This window comes from Rhinopithecus roxellana, chromosome 7 (assembly GCF_007565055.1).
Source record: "Rhinopithecus roxellana isolate Shanxi Qingling chromosome 7, ASM756505v1, whole genome shotgun sequence".
NCBI lineage: Eukaryota > Metazoa > Chordata > Mammalia > Primates > Cercopithecidae > Rhinopithecus > Rhinopithecus roxellana.
The window spans coordinates 15,249,134-15,268,377 of NC_044555.1; the positions used below are offsets into that span (position 1 = coordinate 15,249,134).

The following is a 19,244-nucleotide window of genomic DNA, read 5'->3' on the forward strand; positions in this document are numbered from 1 at the left end:
TCTCTGCTTTCCCAACAAGTATAAATTTGACAGTAGTGTTATAGAAAGTAGTGACTAAGGAATGATTACAGACACACTGAAGAGAACCAAAATGTTACTGAGTTAGAGGCAGTGCCAACTTATCCACATATGACAGGAGCGGTATCCTACCTCATTCCCCAGCAAGATCAATATTTCTGATGTAAGGTTAAAAAAATTTTTTTGGAGCATAGCCCTCTCCCGCTTTTGTCCAAGTGGAGGCATCCTGCACATTCTTGTGTTTAGCTGGGAAACCCTCTTGTAGAAGCTCATAATTGGGGTTTAGAGTACTTAATGGAGCAAGGGAGGAGTCTTTCTCTGTGTTGCTTTCAGGACTACTCTGAATGAAAAGAGGTCAGAAAGCAGGGAGTAACATCAAGTTAATTCCACAGTGGGCAGGCAGCTTAGAATGATCCCGTTGTGAGGGCCTCTTCCTCTGGCTAGTGAACTATTACGTTGGTGCAAAAGTAATCGTGGTTTTGCCATTAAAAGTAATGGCTAACAAATACAACCACACAGGGCAGGTTGTCCTTGCAAGTGCCTAAATGAGGACTCTCTACTGTGTAAGTGGTATTTGGGTCTCCAGAGAGAAAGAATTTAGGCTGATAACCTGTGCTTAAATGTGGAGAAGTCACCCAGAAATTGGTCCAAAGGATCATAATCTGAGGGGAACTGGAGGAGGATGGGTGCTATCTTGCCTGCCTCATCAATCATGGGTACTTCCCAGCCCAGAGCAAGGCTGGTTTCCACCTCTATTCTACATACTTCCTTCCAGCTATCCTCAACTTTGACGATAAGAACAACTCCTTACTCGAACATTTCATTAACTTATTTCTACCTGTTACAGGTAACACTTTTGGCTTAGAAACTTGGAACATAAAGAATGAAGAAAAACTAGAAGGAAGAGTTACTATCTGGGTAAATATAATAGACTATTTTTCTTATATTCATTTTCTATTGCTGCATAACAAAGTATCACCAATTTAGCAAGGCAAGAAAAACAAATTTATTATCTCACAGTTTTCTGTGTGTAAAGTGTCCAGGCAAAACTCAACTGAGGTTTCTGCTTTAGAGTTTTACCTGACTGCATTCAAGGTATCAGCTGATCTGTGTTCTCATCTGAATGCTAAATGGAGAAAAATCTAAATTCACTCACTGTGTCACTATGTTGGCAATAGAGCTAAGAAACCTGCTGTGCAAATGTAAAGTTACCATGTTCTATACACTGGATGAAGTGTCTGTGGAGCTCCTTGGAAAAAGAAAAGACTCCTGATTTTAAGATGTGCCTTCTGAACGACAAAGGGTATGGCAGAATATGGCAGTATCACTCCATGCTGGAAAAGCGCTCTAAGCTGAAATAAACCTATGCATCACTTTGGGCTATGGAGAAAAATGAAACTTGTTTAATTAAACATATAGAACCGTGAAAAATAGCTTACCAAAACAATAAGCCATGGCCATATGTAAAACCATATCTTTTGTTAAGAGCTCATTTAGAAGTAATAAAACTAATTTTAAAAGAATGACACAGAAGGGGGGAAGAATCAAAAAGAAAAAAGTCATTCTCCATATAATACCACCATATTTCCAGTAAAGAAAGAAAGTAAATGTTATAAAGAGAGTTGACCACAATATATATTTGTATAAGATCTTAGAGCAATAAATGTGTCATTCCATTAACCCATAATCATACAACTATTCTGACTTGTTACTTTGGTACCATTATTTGCAATGTTTATTTTTCTCTGTAGTTGATCTATGATCTGATGTTATTCTCCCTCTTTTTCTGTTCTTCTAGCACACAAGTCTATAGTCTTGTGTTTGCTTATACAGAAGTCCAGTATTTATGGCAAAGGATTCCTCAAGAACTTTAGGGCTCTCCTACAATTTTCTCTAGCCATTTCTAGGAAAACTTGGAGTAATTTGTCCCATTAGGGGACTCTATAATTATTTAATACTTCAGTGATTTGCTGGTAGCCTCAGAAACTAAAGAGCAATACAAAACTGATACTTTGACTTTGTTTTAATTCCTCTCTCCTGGTACAGAAAAAGGAGAATTTTCCCCACCCTTTTTTCTTAGAGCATTTACTTCAGAGAAACTATAAATATAAAATATTTTCTTTTATAAGCTAAATAAGCCACTTGCCAGTTTTATAGCTCAGGATTGTTTTCCCTTTTGATGAAAACAATTAGCCAACACAGAAGGCCACCTTAATTATTAAGTGAATTTAGAAAGGACTCTGCATGACAAATGGTGCCATCAAGTTCTCTTCCTTGAGGACTAATTATCTTTTATATGAAGAATATGTATTTAACAGGTTGTATCGGCTTGACTACATAAAAGGTGGAGATTGCTTTCTGTCTTTGCTATCTCTTTAGTGGATTACCTATGATGTGCATCACATTCCAGTTTAATGATTATTCAATAAAACTTGTTTTTCTTTCTTATATAATATTGACGTTTACCTAAGCCCTGTGATCTTGGGAAACAGTGCAGGTTAAGAAACTTTCTTTCTCCCCTTGAATCCCCAACTTTGTTTTCTAGCAGAAAAAGGTTTATTGGAAAGAACCACTCTTCACCACGTGACTTAGACAAGACTCATGGAAGCCTCTCTGGTTTACCGATGACAAGCCCAGACAAAGATCCTCAATATTCCCTTTCTTTTCCTTGTACATGACAAATAAACTGCTTGTTTCTACTAATCAATCAAAACAAAATACTTGTTGGGCAAACTTTGGTTAGGATTTTCTTTTTCCTCCACGCTCGTGAACTTTGGCCCACTCTCAACTAAGCCAGTATGCAACCCCTCTTGAGGATAGATTGGCCTCAGGGTAAAAATTCTCTAATCAGCTATCAAGTCACAACAGCCTTTCATCCCACTTCCTCACACACCTGGTTCTTTCTAGCTTTGTTTATTTCTCTCTATAAAAGAAAAGCTTTGCCTAACTCTTGAGATACTTGCATATCTTATAGTCACAGTGTTCTTCCTATTGCAGTAGTCTCCACCTATTTCAAAAGTCTCTCTTGCAATAATTATTTTTGAGAAAAGTCTCTTCTTACTAAGTCTGAATTGTTTTTTATTTGCCATATATTTTGTGGAGAGGTATTTTTGCATTAGCAGGATATTTTGTTTCTAACTGTTTCCTCAACACATGTAATATAATCATGAGGATGTCATTTCATCATCTTTACAATGACTGATTACATAGAAGCAAGTCACAAGCCTACTAATGCTCAAGGATAGTCACACACAAAGGCATGACTGTCAAGAGGTAGAGTTCATGGGATACCCATGAGACTCTGTCAGCTAGGTCCCATTGTTTAATGTTCCTACCTTATTCGAAATACATTTAACTTCCTCCAAGGTCCCCCAAAATCTGACTCAATTACAACATCAGCTCAAAATTCAAGTCTCATCATCTAAATCAGGTCCAACTGCACATGATGAGGCTGTGTGGAGAGTAGTTCATTAAGCATACCAGCTGGGGACAATAAATCTCTATTTGTGGACCTGTGAAATGAAAGAGACTAGTCATCAGTCCTAACACATCCGGTGCACAGTGGTGGGATAGGCATAGGATAACATCTGTACACATTTCACTTGATCTCCATTTTTTGAGCCTCAAAACTTTACAACTGAGTTATTTCATATTTCCAAAGAAACACCTACTTGATGCTTTGTTATCCTGTTCCAAATGATAAAATGAGATGGAAAATTTCCACATTTGTTTTATAAAATAGAAAACTTCTACTCTTAAACCTGATACACGACAACAAATGTATTGAATAATTGAAGTGGTGATTCATATACTTGTAAGGCTATTCACATTTTCTGTTAAAATGAGCAACATTTATAAATGAACTAGAAAGAAAGAAACTATAAAAGAATGAAAGTAAGAAAAAGAAGGAAAGGAAAGAAAAAGAAAGGAAGAAGAAAGAAAGAGAAAGAAAGAAAGGTAAACTCTGTGTTGCCACATAAAACAGGAAGACAAAATGTTACACATTGTGTTTCCTCTAGTCCAATACCAGTCCCTCACTACTTAGACTGTTGACTGCTTTCTTTAACCACAAAATGGAGAAACTAACTCAGATTTATTCATTACAGATGGGAGAAGCAGTGGGACAGTAGCCCCAGAACATGCACTGTTCATAGATAGGAGTCCCAGTCTCACTCCTGCTCTCTCTCATCTCTTGAAGACTCTTCTTACAGATTTGGGAAGATACTACAGATTGTATCATTGATCTTGGTCAAAACTTCCAGGACTTTAATCTTTCTGGTTTCAGCATGGGCTCTTTCACCCTGCAGGAACTCATAGAGTGAAGGATAATTATTGGACATGTGCCAGTATTCCAGGTACTTTTCCTGTACCAAATTTCTGGTAATGAGCTTTCTGGCTGTCTGTAGATGAAGCGTTAGCTTCTATCCTGCACCTTCATTGTATTCAGGAATTACAAGATTTTCTCTTCAGTGTGACAGTTGCCCTTCAAGAAGGTCACACCCAGGAGAGTTATTAGGAAACTGACTGGTCTTAGATAACCACTTATCACCACTCAGACTTCTCTCATTGGGGGAAATCCAGCTTCCTAATAAAGGCATAAGAAGAATGACTATAGGGTTGACTTCTTTCAATTCAAGGCCGAAGACCTGTTCCATGTGCTTCGAATAACAATGAGACAATATTTTTCACCACAAAGATTGAATAAAATATAAAAGAATGATAAAAGTAAATGTCTCTGAGAATATAAGGCACTCATATACATTAAGAGACTAGGGACTGCAGTATAGCATTTTGGAAACAGAACTTTAGCAGTACAACATTTGTAAAACATTTCAGTCTTCACACCTTTCCCACTTTAATCCAATTTGTACTTCTCTGTGTCTTTCTTATGAGAAGGTGTGCACATTTTCCTCAAGATTTCATGTTCAAAAATGTTCATTTTAGTTTCATTAATCATAGTGACAAATGGTAAACAATTCATATGTCCATCAGGAAACAATTAATTATTGTACAAACATAGTAATTCTAGAGAGTAGTTTAAAAGTAAGGTGGGTCTAAATGCGCTGTCATGGAAATATCCTGAACTCATTTTATTAAATCATCAGGTCAAGAGGCAGAACAATATGGACATTGTTACCTATGTATATTAAAAATTCAATATATTTTTATAACACACCTATATATGAAAAAGCCTAGTATCAGCTTTAAAATGATACATACCAGATTAATTGTGGTTACCTCCAGAGAGGGGGCTGAATTTTGAGGAAAGGGGGAGATTGTGATTTCCATACCATTAGAATTTTTGGTAACAAGAATGTATGTACTATTACCTTTGTAATGAAAATACTTTAATACAACTAACCACAAAAATAGTAGTTGTGCATTACTTATATAAAGTAACTTCTAGCTGATACAACATACAAAACCTGCAACTGAATGGCTTAAAACAACAAAAGTTCATATCTCATACACATAAAATCTGATGTAAATAGGCAGAGGTTTCCACTAACAGGTGATCCAGAGATACAGGCTGCCTCCAACATGTTGCTTTACATCTCAGCATGAGCTCTTGATAGCTTATGTTTCAGGGGCAAGGGAAGTCACATAATCCTTCCTAACTACAGGTGAACTAGGTAATGTAGTCTTCCCATGAGTCCAGAAAGGAGAGTAAGACACCATGTGGATGAGCACTTGCAGTCTCTCTCATTAACTGTTACATAATAAGTGCTTGGTAAAGGAATAATTATTAGAATTTGTTATGAAAACAACCCTCTTCATTTCTTGGTGGAGTTTCTAAGGAGGCAAATTTGCAGTTCTTCAACAATTTCTGTCAGCCTCCTACATGACAGTTGCTTTCAAATACAGGATCACATTTCATTTTCAAAAGGACCCTGTAAAATCTCAGCATGGAGAATTCTCCTTTTTCATTCAGTAGCACCTTTCTGCACTGATCTCACGGCACTGAGTGTCAATAGGATAAGAATATGCACCTTTCTATTTCTGCATGGTAACGATGTTGACTTATGAATTCTGCAAACCTCGACATGACTGAACATGCAGGACACTTACAAGTGCCATTTGGCACAAGGGAAAAATCAGGATTTTCCTCTGGGATAAGTACTGATATAAGAGGCAGCACAACAATGGTGAATTATTTTTGTCTTTGCTGTTCAAACACAGCATGTCTGCCAAAAAGCCATTTTTTCTTCTTAGACAGACTGATCGGGGGAGGACTGAGGAATTGGGCCTCAGTCGATGTTTGCTTCACAGTGATTTCCTTGGCCTTTCCTCACCTCCAACTCATGAGGGTAGCTTTGTTTTTGACCATCTAGGTAGGCTCACCCATCAGTGCATTTGTTCAGGGGCTGGTCTCAAATAGCACACCCTTTAAAAATCCTGCTGAAAATCTGGGTTATTTTAAAAAGTCTTCTCTCACACTTCAGTTACATCCCAAGAACCAGTACATGGTCTGTGAAAAATCAGAACCAGACTCTAATAATTGGTTCATTTGAAATACACTTTAAGACTACTTAAAGATGTGGGGTGGAAGGGGAGTTTGTGGTAATCAGATATCAAAACATCACTGTCAGAGGTTCCACTGAGAGGGATGGGGCCTCCAAGGGGCATCTGCAGAGAGCAGAATTCTCTAAGTCTAGAGGCAGGCAAGTGATTCTGGTCTGTCCATATCACAGAAAACAGGGGTGCAGTCTTCAGAGAAGGCAGTGAAGAGCTCGGTAGAAGACAAGGTGCCATTTTGTACATGAAGGCACACTGGGGAATACTTAGGGGAAAGGTGCTGTAATGTAAGAAAGTGCTGAATCAGGACTCATGTCCCAGCACTTGGGCAGAATCTACTCTCAAGGAAACCTTGGGCTTGGGACAGGAGGATCCTCAGAAAATGAATCCCACAAATAATCCCAAATGTATGCTTTATTCTCATCTTTACCTTCCTTCTTTAGGCCTTCTTATGGTTTGGATCTATGTCCTCCTACAAATCTCATGTTGAAATGCAATCCCCAGGGCTGGAGGTGGGGCATTGTGGAAGGTGATTGAATTATGGGGGCAGATTTCCCCCTTGGTACTGTCCTGAGTTTTCACGAGATCTTGTTGTTTAAAAGTGTGTAGTACTTCTCCATTCTCTCTTCCTCCTGCTTCAGCCATGTAAGATGTGCCTGCTTCCCCCTCACCTTCTGCCATGATCGCAAGTTTCCTGAGGCCTCCCCAGAAGCAGAAGCATCCTGTACAGCCTACAGAACTGTGAGCCAATTAAACCTCTTTTCTTTATAAATTACACAGTCTCAGGTATTTCTTTAGAACAATATAATGGCTTTGCTATAAAGAAATATCTGAGACTGGATCATTTATAAATAAAAGAAGGGCTGCCCAAGGTATTGAGGAGTGGGGGACTGCTGTAAAGATACCTGAAAATGTGGAAGCAGCTTTGGAACTGGGTAATGGGAAGAGTTTGGAAGGTTGTGGAGGACTCAGAAGACAGGAAGATGAGGGAAAATTTGGGACTTCCTAGTGACTTGTGAAATGGTTGTGACCAAAATGCTGATAGTGAAATGGACAATGAAGTTCAGGTTCAGGAGGTCTCAGATGGAAATAAGAAATGTACTGGGAACCAGAGCAAAGGTCACTTTTGTTATGTGTTAGCAAAGAACCTGGTGGCACTGTGCCCTTGCCCTAGGGATCTGTGGAACTTTGAACTTGAGAGTGATGATTTAGGTTACCTGGTAGAAGAAATTTCTAAGCAGCAAAGCAGTCACGATGTGAGCTGGCTGCCTCTAACAATATATGCTTATATATGTGATCAAATAAATGATGTAAAACTGGAACTTTATATTCAAAGGGGAAGCAGAGCATAAAAGTTTGGAAAATTTGCAGCGTGGCCATGTGGTAGAAAACAAATGCCTATTTTCAGGGGAGGAATTCAAGCAGGCTGCAGAAATTTGCATAAGTGAAAAGGAGCCGAGTGCTAATAGCCAAGAAAGACCCTGGGAAAAAGGCCTTGAAGGCATTGTGGAGACTTCCACAGCAGCCCCTACCATCACAGGCCCAGTGGTCTAGGAGAAAGGAATGGTTGGTTTTGTGGGCTATGCCCAGCCCTCCCCACCCGCTCTTGCTTTTCTGTGCAGCCTCAGGATACTGCTGCCTGCATCCTGACCACTCCACCACCAGCTGTGGCTCAAAGGGGCCCAGGTGCAACTCAGGCTGCTGCTTCAGAGGGTGCAAGTTGTTAGCCTTGGTAGCTTTCACATGATGTTAAGCCTATGGTTACACAGAGTGCAAGACTTGAGGCTTGGGAGTCTCTATCTAGATTTCAGAGGATGTATGGAAACACCTGGTTGTCCAGACGGAAGCCTGCTGCAGGGCCCAAGCCCTCATGGAGAGCCTCTACTAAGGCAGTGTTGGGAAATGTGGGGTTGGAGCCCCCATACATAATCCCCACTGAGGCACTGTCTAGTGTAGTTATGAGAAGAGGGCCATCGTCCTCCAGACTCTATGATGTTAGATCCACTGCAAGTTTGGACTATGCACCTGTAAAGGCTGCAGGCACTCAGTGCCAGCCCATGAGAGCAACCACAGGGGTTAAAGCCTGCAAAGCCACAAGGGTGGAGCTTGGGAGCATCAGAGTGCTTTGGATATGGAATATGGAGTCAAAAAAGATTATTTTGGGCCAGGCATGGGGGCTCACACCTGTAATCCCAGCACTTTGGGAGGCCGAGGCAGATGGATCACTTGAGGTCAGGAGTTCAAGACCAGCCTGACCAACATGGTGAAACCCCGTCTCTACTAAAAAAAAAGGTACAAAATTTGCCAGGCATGGTGGCGCACATCTGTAATCCCAGCTATTTTGGAGGATGAGGCAGGAGAATTGCTTGAATGCAGAAGGCCAGCACTCCAGCCTGGGCAACAAGAGTGAAACTCCGTCGCAAAAAAAAAAAAAAAAAGATTATTTTGGAGCTTTAAGATTTAATGACTGCCTTGTTGGGTTTCTGACTTGCATGGGGCGTGTATTCCCCTTCTTTGGGCTGATTTCTCCCTTTTGGAATGGAAGTATTTAACCAATGCTTTTACTCCCATTGTATCTTGGAAGTAACTTTTTTCTTTTTTTTTCCCCAAAAGTGGAAGGTACTAGCCTTGTCTCAGATGAGACTTTGGACTTTTGAGTTAATGCTGGAATGAGTTAAGACTTTGGGGCACTGTTGGGAAGGGATGATTGGATTTTGCAATGTGAGAAGGACATGAGATTCGAGAGGGGTTGGGGGTGGAATGATACGGTTTGGCTATGTGTCCCCACCCAAATCTCATGGTGAAAGGTAATCCCCGAGGCTAGAGATGACGTCTGGTGAGAGGTGATTGGATTATGGGGGTAGATTTCCCCCTTCATACTGCCCTGAGTTCTCATGAGTTCTGGTTGTTTAAAAGTGTGTGGCACCTACCCCTTCTCTCTCTTCCTCCTGCTCCAGCCATGTGGGTCTTGAGCACTTTCCCTTCACCTTCCATTATTGTAAGTTTCCCACGGTCTCCCCAGAAGCACATACTGCTATGCTTCCTGTATAGCCTATAGAACTATGAGCCAATTAAACTTATTTTCTTTATAAATTACCTAGTCTCGGATATTTCTTTATAGCAATGTGAGAACAACCTAATACAGGTCTGCTTCTAGTACTTTGGCCAGAGTCCTTTATTTTTAATTGTAATAGATTTTGCAGTAGTGAAAAGACTAGTAAATTAGACAAAAGATCTGTCTCAGATTGGAAGGAGTGGAAAAATGTGAACTTAGAATAATTCTGGCCACATTAGACCAGTGATCTAGTCTCAGCTCTGTCACCTATCAGCCATGTAAACTTAAAATTATAAGTTTGGCAAATAATGTCTGATAAGCCCTAACTTGTAGTACTGTTGGAATCTATGTAATAGATATGAAGCACTTAGCAGAATTATGGAAAATATTGGGTCTTTAAAGAATGGTAGTTATATAAATATTTTTACTACAGATGATATCACCCTCCCCTCTGGGGAGATTTATTTTTTATTAATTCAGGAAAATATGCAGCTTTCTAGGACAGTTAATGTCAAATTAGCCCATTATGTATTTAGCATATAAAAGTAAATAAAATTTCCCCATCTGAATATAAGTTGCTGAATTTGCATGTAGGGAGTCTTCCCCAGTTGAATGAAACACAAAGTCCTAGAATTTGTGTCAAAGACCAACAAATTCCCTCCCAGGTGCCATTCCATCCAAACCACCCCTATTTTCATTCATTTAATCATCATTAAATGTGTTCTCCCTTAGAGTTTGCCAAATTACACTGAAGATAACTTAATTAAAATATCCTTTTGAGTGTGGTGGTTCACACCTATATTCCCAGTACTTTGGGGGGCTGAGGTGGGTGGATCACTTGACGTCAGGAGTTCAAAACCAGCCTTGGTGACGTGGTGAAACTGTCTCTACAAAAATACAAAAAATTAGCTGGGTAGGGTGATGTGTGATTCTAGTCCCAGCTACTTGAGAGGCTAAGGTGGGAGGATTGCTTGAGCCTGGGAAGTCAAGTGCTCCAGCCTGGGAAAAAGAACCAGACCCTGTCTCAAAAATATGTCCTTTTAAATACTAGGATCTGGCTCTCTCAGTTCAGAGCAAAGGAGCCAACACAGTAGCTTTTCAGCATCCCACATCAAGGCAGTTTCACCATTATTTCTCAAAAATTCCCTGGAGAGGCTGTACATAAAATAACTAGATTATGCTATGTGTTCAACTGAATGTGAACAAGAGCACAGGATACTATCCACTTCTGCTCCAAGAGGTTTTCTTCTGCTTTATTGATGTCACCAAGGTGACTCTTAAGTGGAAGTTTTCACTTCAGGGTTTTGTCCTTCAACAATGAGACACACCATCTGAGTGCCTGGCCTCTGCTCTCCAGTCCCATAGCTTCATGTAGCCCACCACCCAGCTTAAATTAAAAGTATATCCCACTGAGAGACTCATAGTTTCCAAAAGTCTAAAAGGGCCTTTCTTCAGAGAATTTGCACCTTACCATTTTCAGCCAGATACACTGCAGCACTTTTCCCAAACCCCTCTCTAACTCCTTACCTCCTTACTCCCTCTTCTTACTTGTCTTTTAGGTCTTAGAAGTATTTCACCATCTTCCATGCATTATTATTGTTCATTAATTGTAAAAGTCTAAGCAGGGCTGGATGTTTTGTATCCTAGTTTTCCCATTTCTAACAAAATTACTTTCAAAAATCAGATGTTTTATTAATATTGGAGGAATGAATGAGGCAGTAAGCATAGATGCTAGTTCATAAACATTTTATTTTTTCCTACCTTCTTCAGTAAGCTAAGCCAATCCAGGTATGACTCTTTTATTTTTATATAACAGAATAAAATGGATAAAGAAAACCAAGAACTGAAAAGTTTTACTTTTTCTCACCTATGTTTTGATCTCCAAAATTTTAGTTACTGCTAAATCATTTCACATTTTTTAAGGAAATACCTATTCCAATACTGTGTTTCCTTGTTCTGGCTCATTAAATATGAAAGAAGGTTTCCCAATTTGTTTTACAGAACAATAAAACTCCTACTCTTAAATAGCAATACATGTGTAACCAAAGTCATTAATAAATTTCGATTCTGAAGTAATCTAAAACTTCTATTAAAAGAAACAACATTTGAAATATAACACCAAAAAAAAAAAAAAGAAAGAAAAAGATACAACTCCAAGTTACTATAGAATATTAACACAAAATGATATATGCTGTGTTCCCTGCAGACCCACCCTGGCCATTCACTACTTAGAATGTTGATTGCTTTTTTCTTCCACAAAGAAAACAATCTTCTTCAGACTTCAACATTTGAAATGTAACCTAGGGGAAAAAAAAGAAGGAAAAGTAAAACTCTAGTTATCAATATACAATAGGAACGCAAAGATGATATATGCTTATTTCTTCCAGCCCCACCATGGCCCTCCACTATTAGAATGTTGACAGACCTTTTCAACCAAAAAGTGAAGAACCAACCTCAGATTTCACTTAGCATGGGAGAAGCTGCTAGACGTGGTTCTGGAACGTGCATTTGCCATGGCAGCAGTATGAGCCCTGGCTGCAACTCTGGCTTGGGCTCTCTGTTCCTCATCCCTCAAAGCCTCTTCATAGCAGGATGGGAAGGCACTAGGGACGGTATCATGCATCTTGGCTACAAACTCCAGGACTTTCATCTTGCTAGTTTCAGCGTGAGCTCTTGGACCCCACAAGAATTCATAGCGTGGAGGATCACTGTTGGGTACTTGCTGGTACTCCAGGTACTTTAGCTGCACCAAATCTTTGGTCATGACCTTCCTGGGATCCCCATAGAGGAAGTGCTTCCTATCAGCATATACACCCATCACATTCATAATTTCCCAGACTGCCTCTTCTGGGGCACGGTTGCCATTGATGAAGATCACACCCAGTGCAATCATCAGGAGGCCAGTCTTGGGAATTTTTTCTTCATCACTGGTTGTTTCATCATAGGTGAGGTCTAGTTTGCTGAAAAAGGCATAGTAGTGCCTGATGGGATCCACTTCCTTCAAATCAACACCAAATGCCAGCTCTATGTGCTCAGTGGCTCTCTTGAGGATCTCATTGAAGTGACCCTTATCCTTTCTGATAACAAACTTTATCATATCTCCCTTTGTAATTGGCTCTTTCTTTTCATACTTCTGAAGCAAGAAATGCACCAGCGACACTACTTTCTTGCTTAAGGGATCTTCTTGCCAGCCCTCAGCTTCCCTTGAGGAACCTAGACTTTTCTCATCTTGGCTGCTGGCACCTTCATTTGAACTGGTGCATGAAACAGGTGCAATAGTATTGGTAGTGGATGGGACTCCCTGAAGCGCCTCAGGGATGCTAAGTGTCTCAGCAGCGGGCAAATTCTGGGATCTATCACCAAAGAGAAGATTGGCAGAGGAGGGTGACTCTCCTTTTGCCACAGTGGCCTGAGTAGCTCCCAGATCCTGATTCTCACAACGAGCCTGGTGGCGTTTCTCACGGGCACGGAGCTTACTTTTCTGACCTCGAGGCATAACTACTCTTGTCAGGGACTACAGACAATAGTGCAGGCAGTTGGGTTGATGAAGAGGTCACCCTAGAAGACGGAGGATAAGATAGTGTTCACAGCCTTGGTAGGGAGATTCTACCTTGGTCTAAGAATGGCCACCTCTGCTGGTTCTCTTGAGGGTATTGCTTTAGGAACCCATAAGGCAGGAGCCGGCTGGGACTGTTCTGTGGGGGTTTATCACATCAGTTCTAACTCACGATATTAATTTTACTTTAGTCCTTTGAGTCCTCCCTCTGTTGACTTGAGGCTGCCTCGCTTTAGACCATGGCTTCCCATCCCACAGATTCCCAACAGGAAGTAAGGGTATTAGGCCTAACAGCTGCGCTTTGGGACACACAGAGTTGACGGTTGGAGCAGGACAGAGCAGAGAAGGATGGGTCTCTATGAGGCAGCCTCTGTTCTGGGAAAAGTGTGTCTCGAAGGTCATAACAAACGATACTCACTTTGACACCTGCCGGATCCTGAAATTTATTTCTCTGGCCACATGTTTCAGACCAAGGCTTTGCCGGTAACAGTTTGATGACGTGGAATATAGGTCAAGAGAAACACTTCCGGCCACGCCCACCTTGCTCTCCCAGCATAACAGCAAATAGTTCTGCGTTCTGGGGGAGGGGCAGTTCTTAAATAAATACATCTATTTCTTTCATTGACTTTGCAGGCACTGGGACTTCTCTCTTTGCTAAGCTGAATCAGTCAGCCTCAGAAAAAGGATCATTTCCCTGAGTCCAGAGTAGGAAGTAAGGTGTAGCTTGAGCCTAGCAGCCATGCCTGGGGCCTCCCAAGATTGACAGTAGGGGTGGGGCTCTGTGGGGGTCCCTCTTCTTGGGTAGGTAATGCCCTCAGTCCTCACTCAGTGTCTTATCGTGACTTTTTATAGGTACCGGGCCACTTCTCTGCTGACTTGAGGCCATCAAATAAGGTACTAAATCTGTAAATAAAGATAATTGACATCTGTACAATATTATGTTCACCACGTATAAACATATTGTATTGCTCTACTTAGGCATCCACCTAAGTCTATCAGTAAATTTTTATATTTGCTTTGATAGAGTGTGTATGTTTTTGTTAATGTTCTTTTTAGGTATATTTTGAATGTTGCTGCTCTTTTGAATGGTATATTTTTCATTACACTTTTTTTTATTTTTATTTTTAAAGCCCTCTCAAATTTATTGAAATAGATTGTTTTCAGGACGGTACATTAGGAGAAAAATGAGGATGACAGAAGCATCAAAGGATCTTTTATTCAGGCACTAAAAGGAATCCAGAAAAGAACTTCTTAGAGAAAATCTGGAGTAGCTAGGATCTTCCCTTATTTGAAACCATTACTTTTAATTTAATGCTTTGTATATTACTTTTGTTTTGTTTCTACTACACTGGCTGAGTCAGGTTCGGATTTCTGAAAAGCTTTACTTCTGCCCCTCGCATAAGATCCTAATCCAGTTCACAGTGAATGTCAATGACTTTAAGCCTTGAGGTAGCACAAATGTTTTTATAGGATTCCTTGAGGCTTCTTTTTTTTAACCTTTAAGTACAGAAGTATATGTGCAGGTTTGTTATATAGGTAAACTCGTGTCATGGGGGTTTGTTGTACAGATTATTTTATCATCCAGGTATTAAGCCTAGTACCTATTAGTTATTTTTCCTGACCCTCTCCTTCCTCCCACCTTCCACCTTCTAAAAGGCCCCAGTGTCTATTGTTCCCCTATATGTGTCCATGTGTTCCCATCATTTAGCTCCCACTTATAAGTGAGAACATGTGGTATTTGGTTTTCTGTTTGTTAGTTAGTTTGCTAAGAATAATGGCCTCCAGTCCCATCCATGTTCCTGAAAAGGGTATGATCTTTTTTATGGCTGCATAGTATTCCATGATGTATATGTGCTACGTTGTTGTTATCCAGTCTACCGTTGATGGACATTTAGGTTGATTCTATGCCTTTGCTCTCTTGAATAGTACTACAATGAACATATGTGTGCATGTACCTTTATGATAGAATAATTTATATTCCTTTGGGTATATACCCAGTCATAGGATTGCTGGGTGGAATGGTAGTTTTGTTTTCAGCTGTTTGAGGAATCACCACACTGCTTTCCACAATGGTTAAACTAATTCATACTCCCACCAACGGTGTGTAAGCATTCCTTTTTCTCCACAACCTCTCCAGCATCTGTTATTTTTTTGACTTTTTGGTAATAGTCATTCTGTTTTTTACATTGTTACATTTTCTAATTAGTTATTTGTTGTGAGATGGTATCTCACTGTGGTTTTGATTTGCGTTTCTCATCAGTGATCAATGATGTTGAGCTTTTTTTTCATATGCTTGTTGGACATATGTATATCTTCATTTGAAAAGTGTTTGTTCATGTCCTTTGCCCGCATAATGGGATTGTTATTATATTTTCTCTTTTTTTCTTCAACTTTTAAGTTCTGGTATACATGTGCAGGATGTGCAGATTTGTCACATAGCTAAACATGTGCCATGGTGGTTTGTGTCACATAGGTAAACATATGCCGTGGTGGTTTGCTGCCCAGATCATCCCATCACATAGGTATTAAGCCCAGCATCCATTAGCCAGCATTCATCTTCTTGATGCTCTCCCTCCCTCACTCCCACCCGATTGTTACATTTTCTAATTAGTTGTTTGTTTCATGTGGCTAGATTTCTGATTTTACTATAGTGATTTTCTATACAAGTTTACTGAATTTCTTTATACATTTGAATATTTTGTGAGTTGACTTCTTTAGAATTTTTAATTAGAGGATCATATTATCTCTTTCCTTTCATTTTTCATAAATTTTATCTTGGTATTCTTCTGTGTGCCTGTATACTGGCTGTGCAATCCAGTCTGTGTTTGACCAGCAGAATTGGTACCACACCTCTGTATCTGGTTCTGAACTATTGAGAATGCTGCCAACATTTCAAATAGTATGATTGCTGTTTATTTTATGATATGGAAATTCCATTCTAAGGTAAGTATACTACAGGTTATTACCATGAATTAGTGTTTAATTATTACCAGTGGCTTTTCCTTTATTGCTGCATGTGATCAAATGCTTTCTCTTTCTCTATTGACATAGTGATTTCTAATTCACATTTTTCCTTTTATGATATGATCTTTGCATTTCTTAGACACAGCCTATTTCCCTATTTCTTCACTGCTGTATTATTCACTGCTATATTAGACATTCTATAAATTTATTTAGAATATGTATCTCTATGTGAGTAAATTTGGCTGAAGTGTTCTTTCTTCTAGTTTTTGTATCATCTAGTTTTTGTATCAAGTATAGCTAGCCTGCTACAGTGGTTGAATAGCTTCCCATCTTCTTGTATGGTTTGTAAGAGTTTAATGTGGTGATCAACTTTTCCTTCATCATTTGGTGTAATGGGCTTCCAAACATAGCTGATCCTGGAAGATTTTGCAGGTGCCCAGGGCTAGACTACGGTTTGCTTGTACTATCTGATTAAAGTTTTCTATTTCTTTATGAACCTAGTTATTGACTTATATTTCATTAAAAATTGTTTTATTTTACTTGAGTTTTCCAATTTAAAGGCATGATATTTATAATAAATCATGTATTATATAAATTCTCAATTATATACAACTTTACAGAAAATAGAATAATAACCCAATATACCTTTCAGCATCATAATCTTCAATAGTTATAGGGAGAAGCTTGTTCAGATAAAGATTTATTTGTTTATTCATCTGTGGGCAAAACCACTCCAGAGATGATGTCGTGCACTTCCATTAGGAGATACATAGCAGCTGGACGTGGTGGCTCACGCCTGTAATCCCAGCACTTTGGGAGGCCAAGGCGGGTGGATCACTTGTGGTCAGGAGTTCGAGACAAGCCTGGTCAGCATGGTGAAACCCCATCTCTACCAAAAATATAACGAATTAGCCCCGTGTGATGGCATGCACCTGTAATCTCAGCTACTTGGGAGGCTGAGGCAGGAGAATCACTTGAACCCAGGAGGTGGAGGTTGCAGTGAGCTGAGATCATTCCACTACACTCCAGCCTGGGCAACAGAACAAGATTCTGTCTAAAAAAAAAAAAAAAAAAATCATTGTCTAATTGATATCAGAAAACTCTTTAGTCCAAAAACTTTTAATACATATTTATAATTTTGAGTTACAAAAAATATTTTTCTGGAGAGTGAATCTGGTTTGTAACCCATCGAATAATTAATCTCTTATTTTTCTTTTTTTATTGAGACGGAGTCTCGCTCTGTCTCCCAGGCTGGAGTGCAGTGGCCCGATCTCAGCCCATGGCAAGCTCCGCCTCCCGGGTTCACGCCGTTCTCCTGCCTCAGCCTCCCCAGTAGCTGGGACTACAGGCGCCCGCCACCTCGCCCAGCTAGTTTTTGTATTTTTTAGTAGAGACGGGGTTTCACCGTGTTCGCCAGGATGGTCTCGATCTCCTGACCTCGTGATCCGCCCGTCTCGGCCTCCCAAAGTGCTGGGATTACAGGCTTGAGCCACCGCGCCCGGCCAATTAATCTCTTATTAAGGATTATTAGTTAGAAGTGTTGGAATAAATAATGTTCAGGCCCTAATGTTTGTCACATGACATATTACTTGTGCCTACAAATAGTTATAATTTTAGAAAACAGAAAATGTTACTATGATTTCTTCAAAGCTACCTTTCTTTGAAGGTTTCTGTGTTGTTCCTATATAGCTAGCCAGTTAGTAGGCCAACTGGATTTTATTTTTATCTTTACAAATTGTAATTTGGATATGGTAAGTGATATGAGTTTTGTTATTATCTTAGCTTGCATGTATGTAGACCTAAAAAACAATTGTGGCACTCTTCCCTCTGGGTTCACAAACTTATTCAATATATGGCTATTCAAATGAACTTTATATCAAGACTCTTTTCATTAATGTGGTAAATGCAGAAATATTCATGTATTTGAATAGATATGCTAATATGTTGTCACAATTTATTAAAAGAAATTTTCCAACTTCTTAATTCACCTGTTACTAAAAGAAATATTTAGATTGTTCAATGAATATTTACTCCTTGAGCTTGTAACTTTTATGACATGTTTCTGGGTTAATAAGCCTAGAAATGCAGAATGTTATGGAGCAAAGATATGAAACTATGAGTAAAGAGTCTTAGGTTATTTTTATGGCTTGACTGTGTTCCCTAAAGTTCACGTGTCAGAAACTTAGTTCCCAAAGCAATAGTGTTGAGATGTGGGACCTTTACGAGGTGACTAGGTCCTGAGGGCTCTGCTCCTATGAATGGATTACTGCTGTTATTGCAGGTTAGTTATTATGAAAGTGAGTTCCTAACAAAAGGATGAGTTCAGTACCCTTTCCTCTGTCTTTTGTTTGTGCTTTCTTGCCCTTCTGCCTTCCACTGTGGGATGATGTAGCAAGAAGGCCCTCACCAGATGCAAGCCCCTTGATCTTGGTCTTCCTGGCCTCCAAAAGTGTAAAAAATACATTTCTTATAAACTACCCAGTCTGTATTTTACTATTATAGGAACACAAAATGGGCCAAGGCAAATACAAACCTAGGTTTATCACCATTCAGCTGTTAGAATTGATTTTAGAGCTTTTTATCTACTATAGCTTCCCTCTCTCCCTGTTACCTTACCCATCCTGTAACTCCCTGAATGATATAATAACAACTTCTCAAACAAAAGAAGGTCTCTAGAGTGATCTGGCAAAAACTTTAGCCTTTCTGTGGTTGAAGACTTTGTTCACCTTTACCTTGATTCTGCTCCAGTCTAACTTGGACTAATTGCTCATCCTTAAACCTTCTGTTTTCAATAGCATTTTAACCATTTCAGTGGCCATGCTGCCAATGAATGACTGAAGTGCTAATGGCTTCCTCTTCCCTAAACCTTATTCTTTTGATTACTGAGAATTTTTGGTCTTCCCTTACTTTAAATTTTGCACTCAAAGCAAATGCCTCATTTGCCTCATCCTAGCCCCAGCCCTGGTGAGTGTTGTCTTTAATGCTAATTCTGGTCACACATTTTAAAATGCATAACTAATTATATTATTTTTAATTTGTTTTATTCATTTGTTGTTTACTTTTATTTTCATTTGTTTTAGATTTTAGTCATAATTTTATTGTCTGCCTTTGTGATATTAAGCAATAAAATTACTC

General features: G+C 39.5%; 1 protein-coding gene across 1 annotated transcript; it reads right to left on the reverse strand.

Annotated features, from left to right (window-relative positions):
- Nucleotides 1–11,319: 11,319 nt before the first annotated feature.
- On the reverse strand, nt 11,320–13,688 carry MAGEB18 (MAGE family member B18). Its single transcript, XM_010356712.2, has 3 exons — nt 13,564–13,688; nt 12,015–13,147; nt 11,320–11,889 (listed from the first exon to the last, which is right to left on the reverse strand). Exon 2 carries the CDS (start codon nt 13,083–13,085, stop codon nt 12,051–12,053), a length of 1,035 nt encoding a protein of 344 aa, XP_010355014.1. The 5' UTR covers nt 13,086–13,147; nt 13,564–13,688; the 3' UTR covers nt 11,320–11,889; nt 12,015–12,050.
- Nucleotides 13,689–19,244: the final 5,556 nt, after the last annotated feature.

Coding starts and splice junctions, on each gene's coding strand:
- MAGEB18 (XM_010356712.2), bottom strand. CDS start 13,085: ATGCCTCGAGGTCAGAAAAGTAAGCTCCGTGCCCGTGAGAAACGCCAC.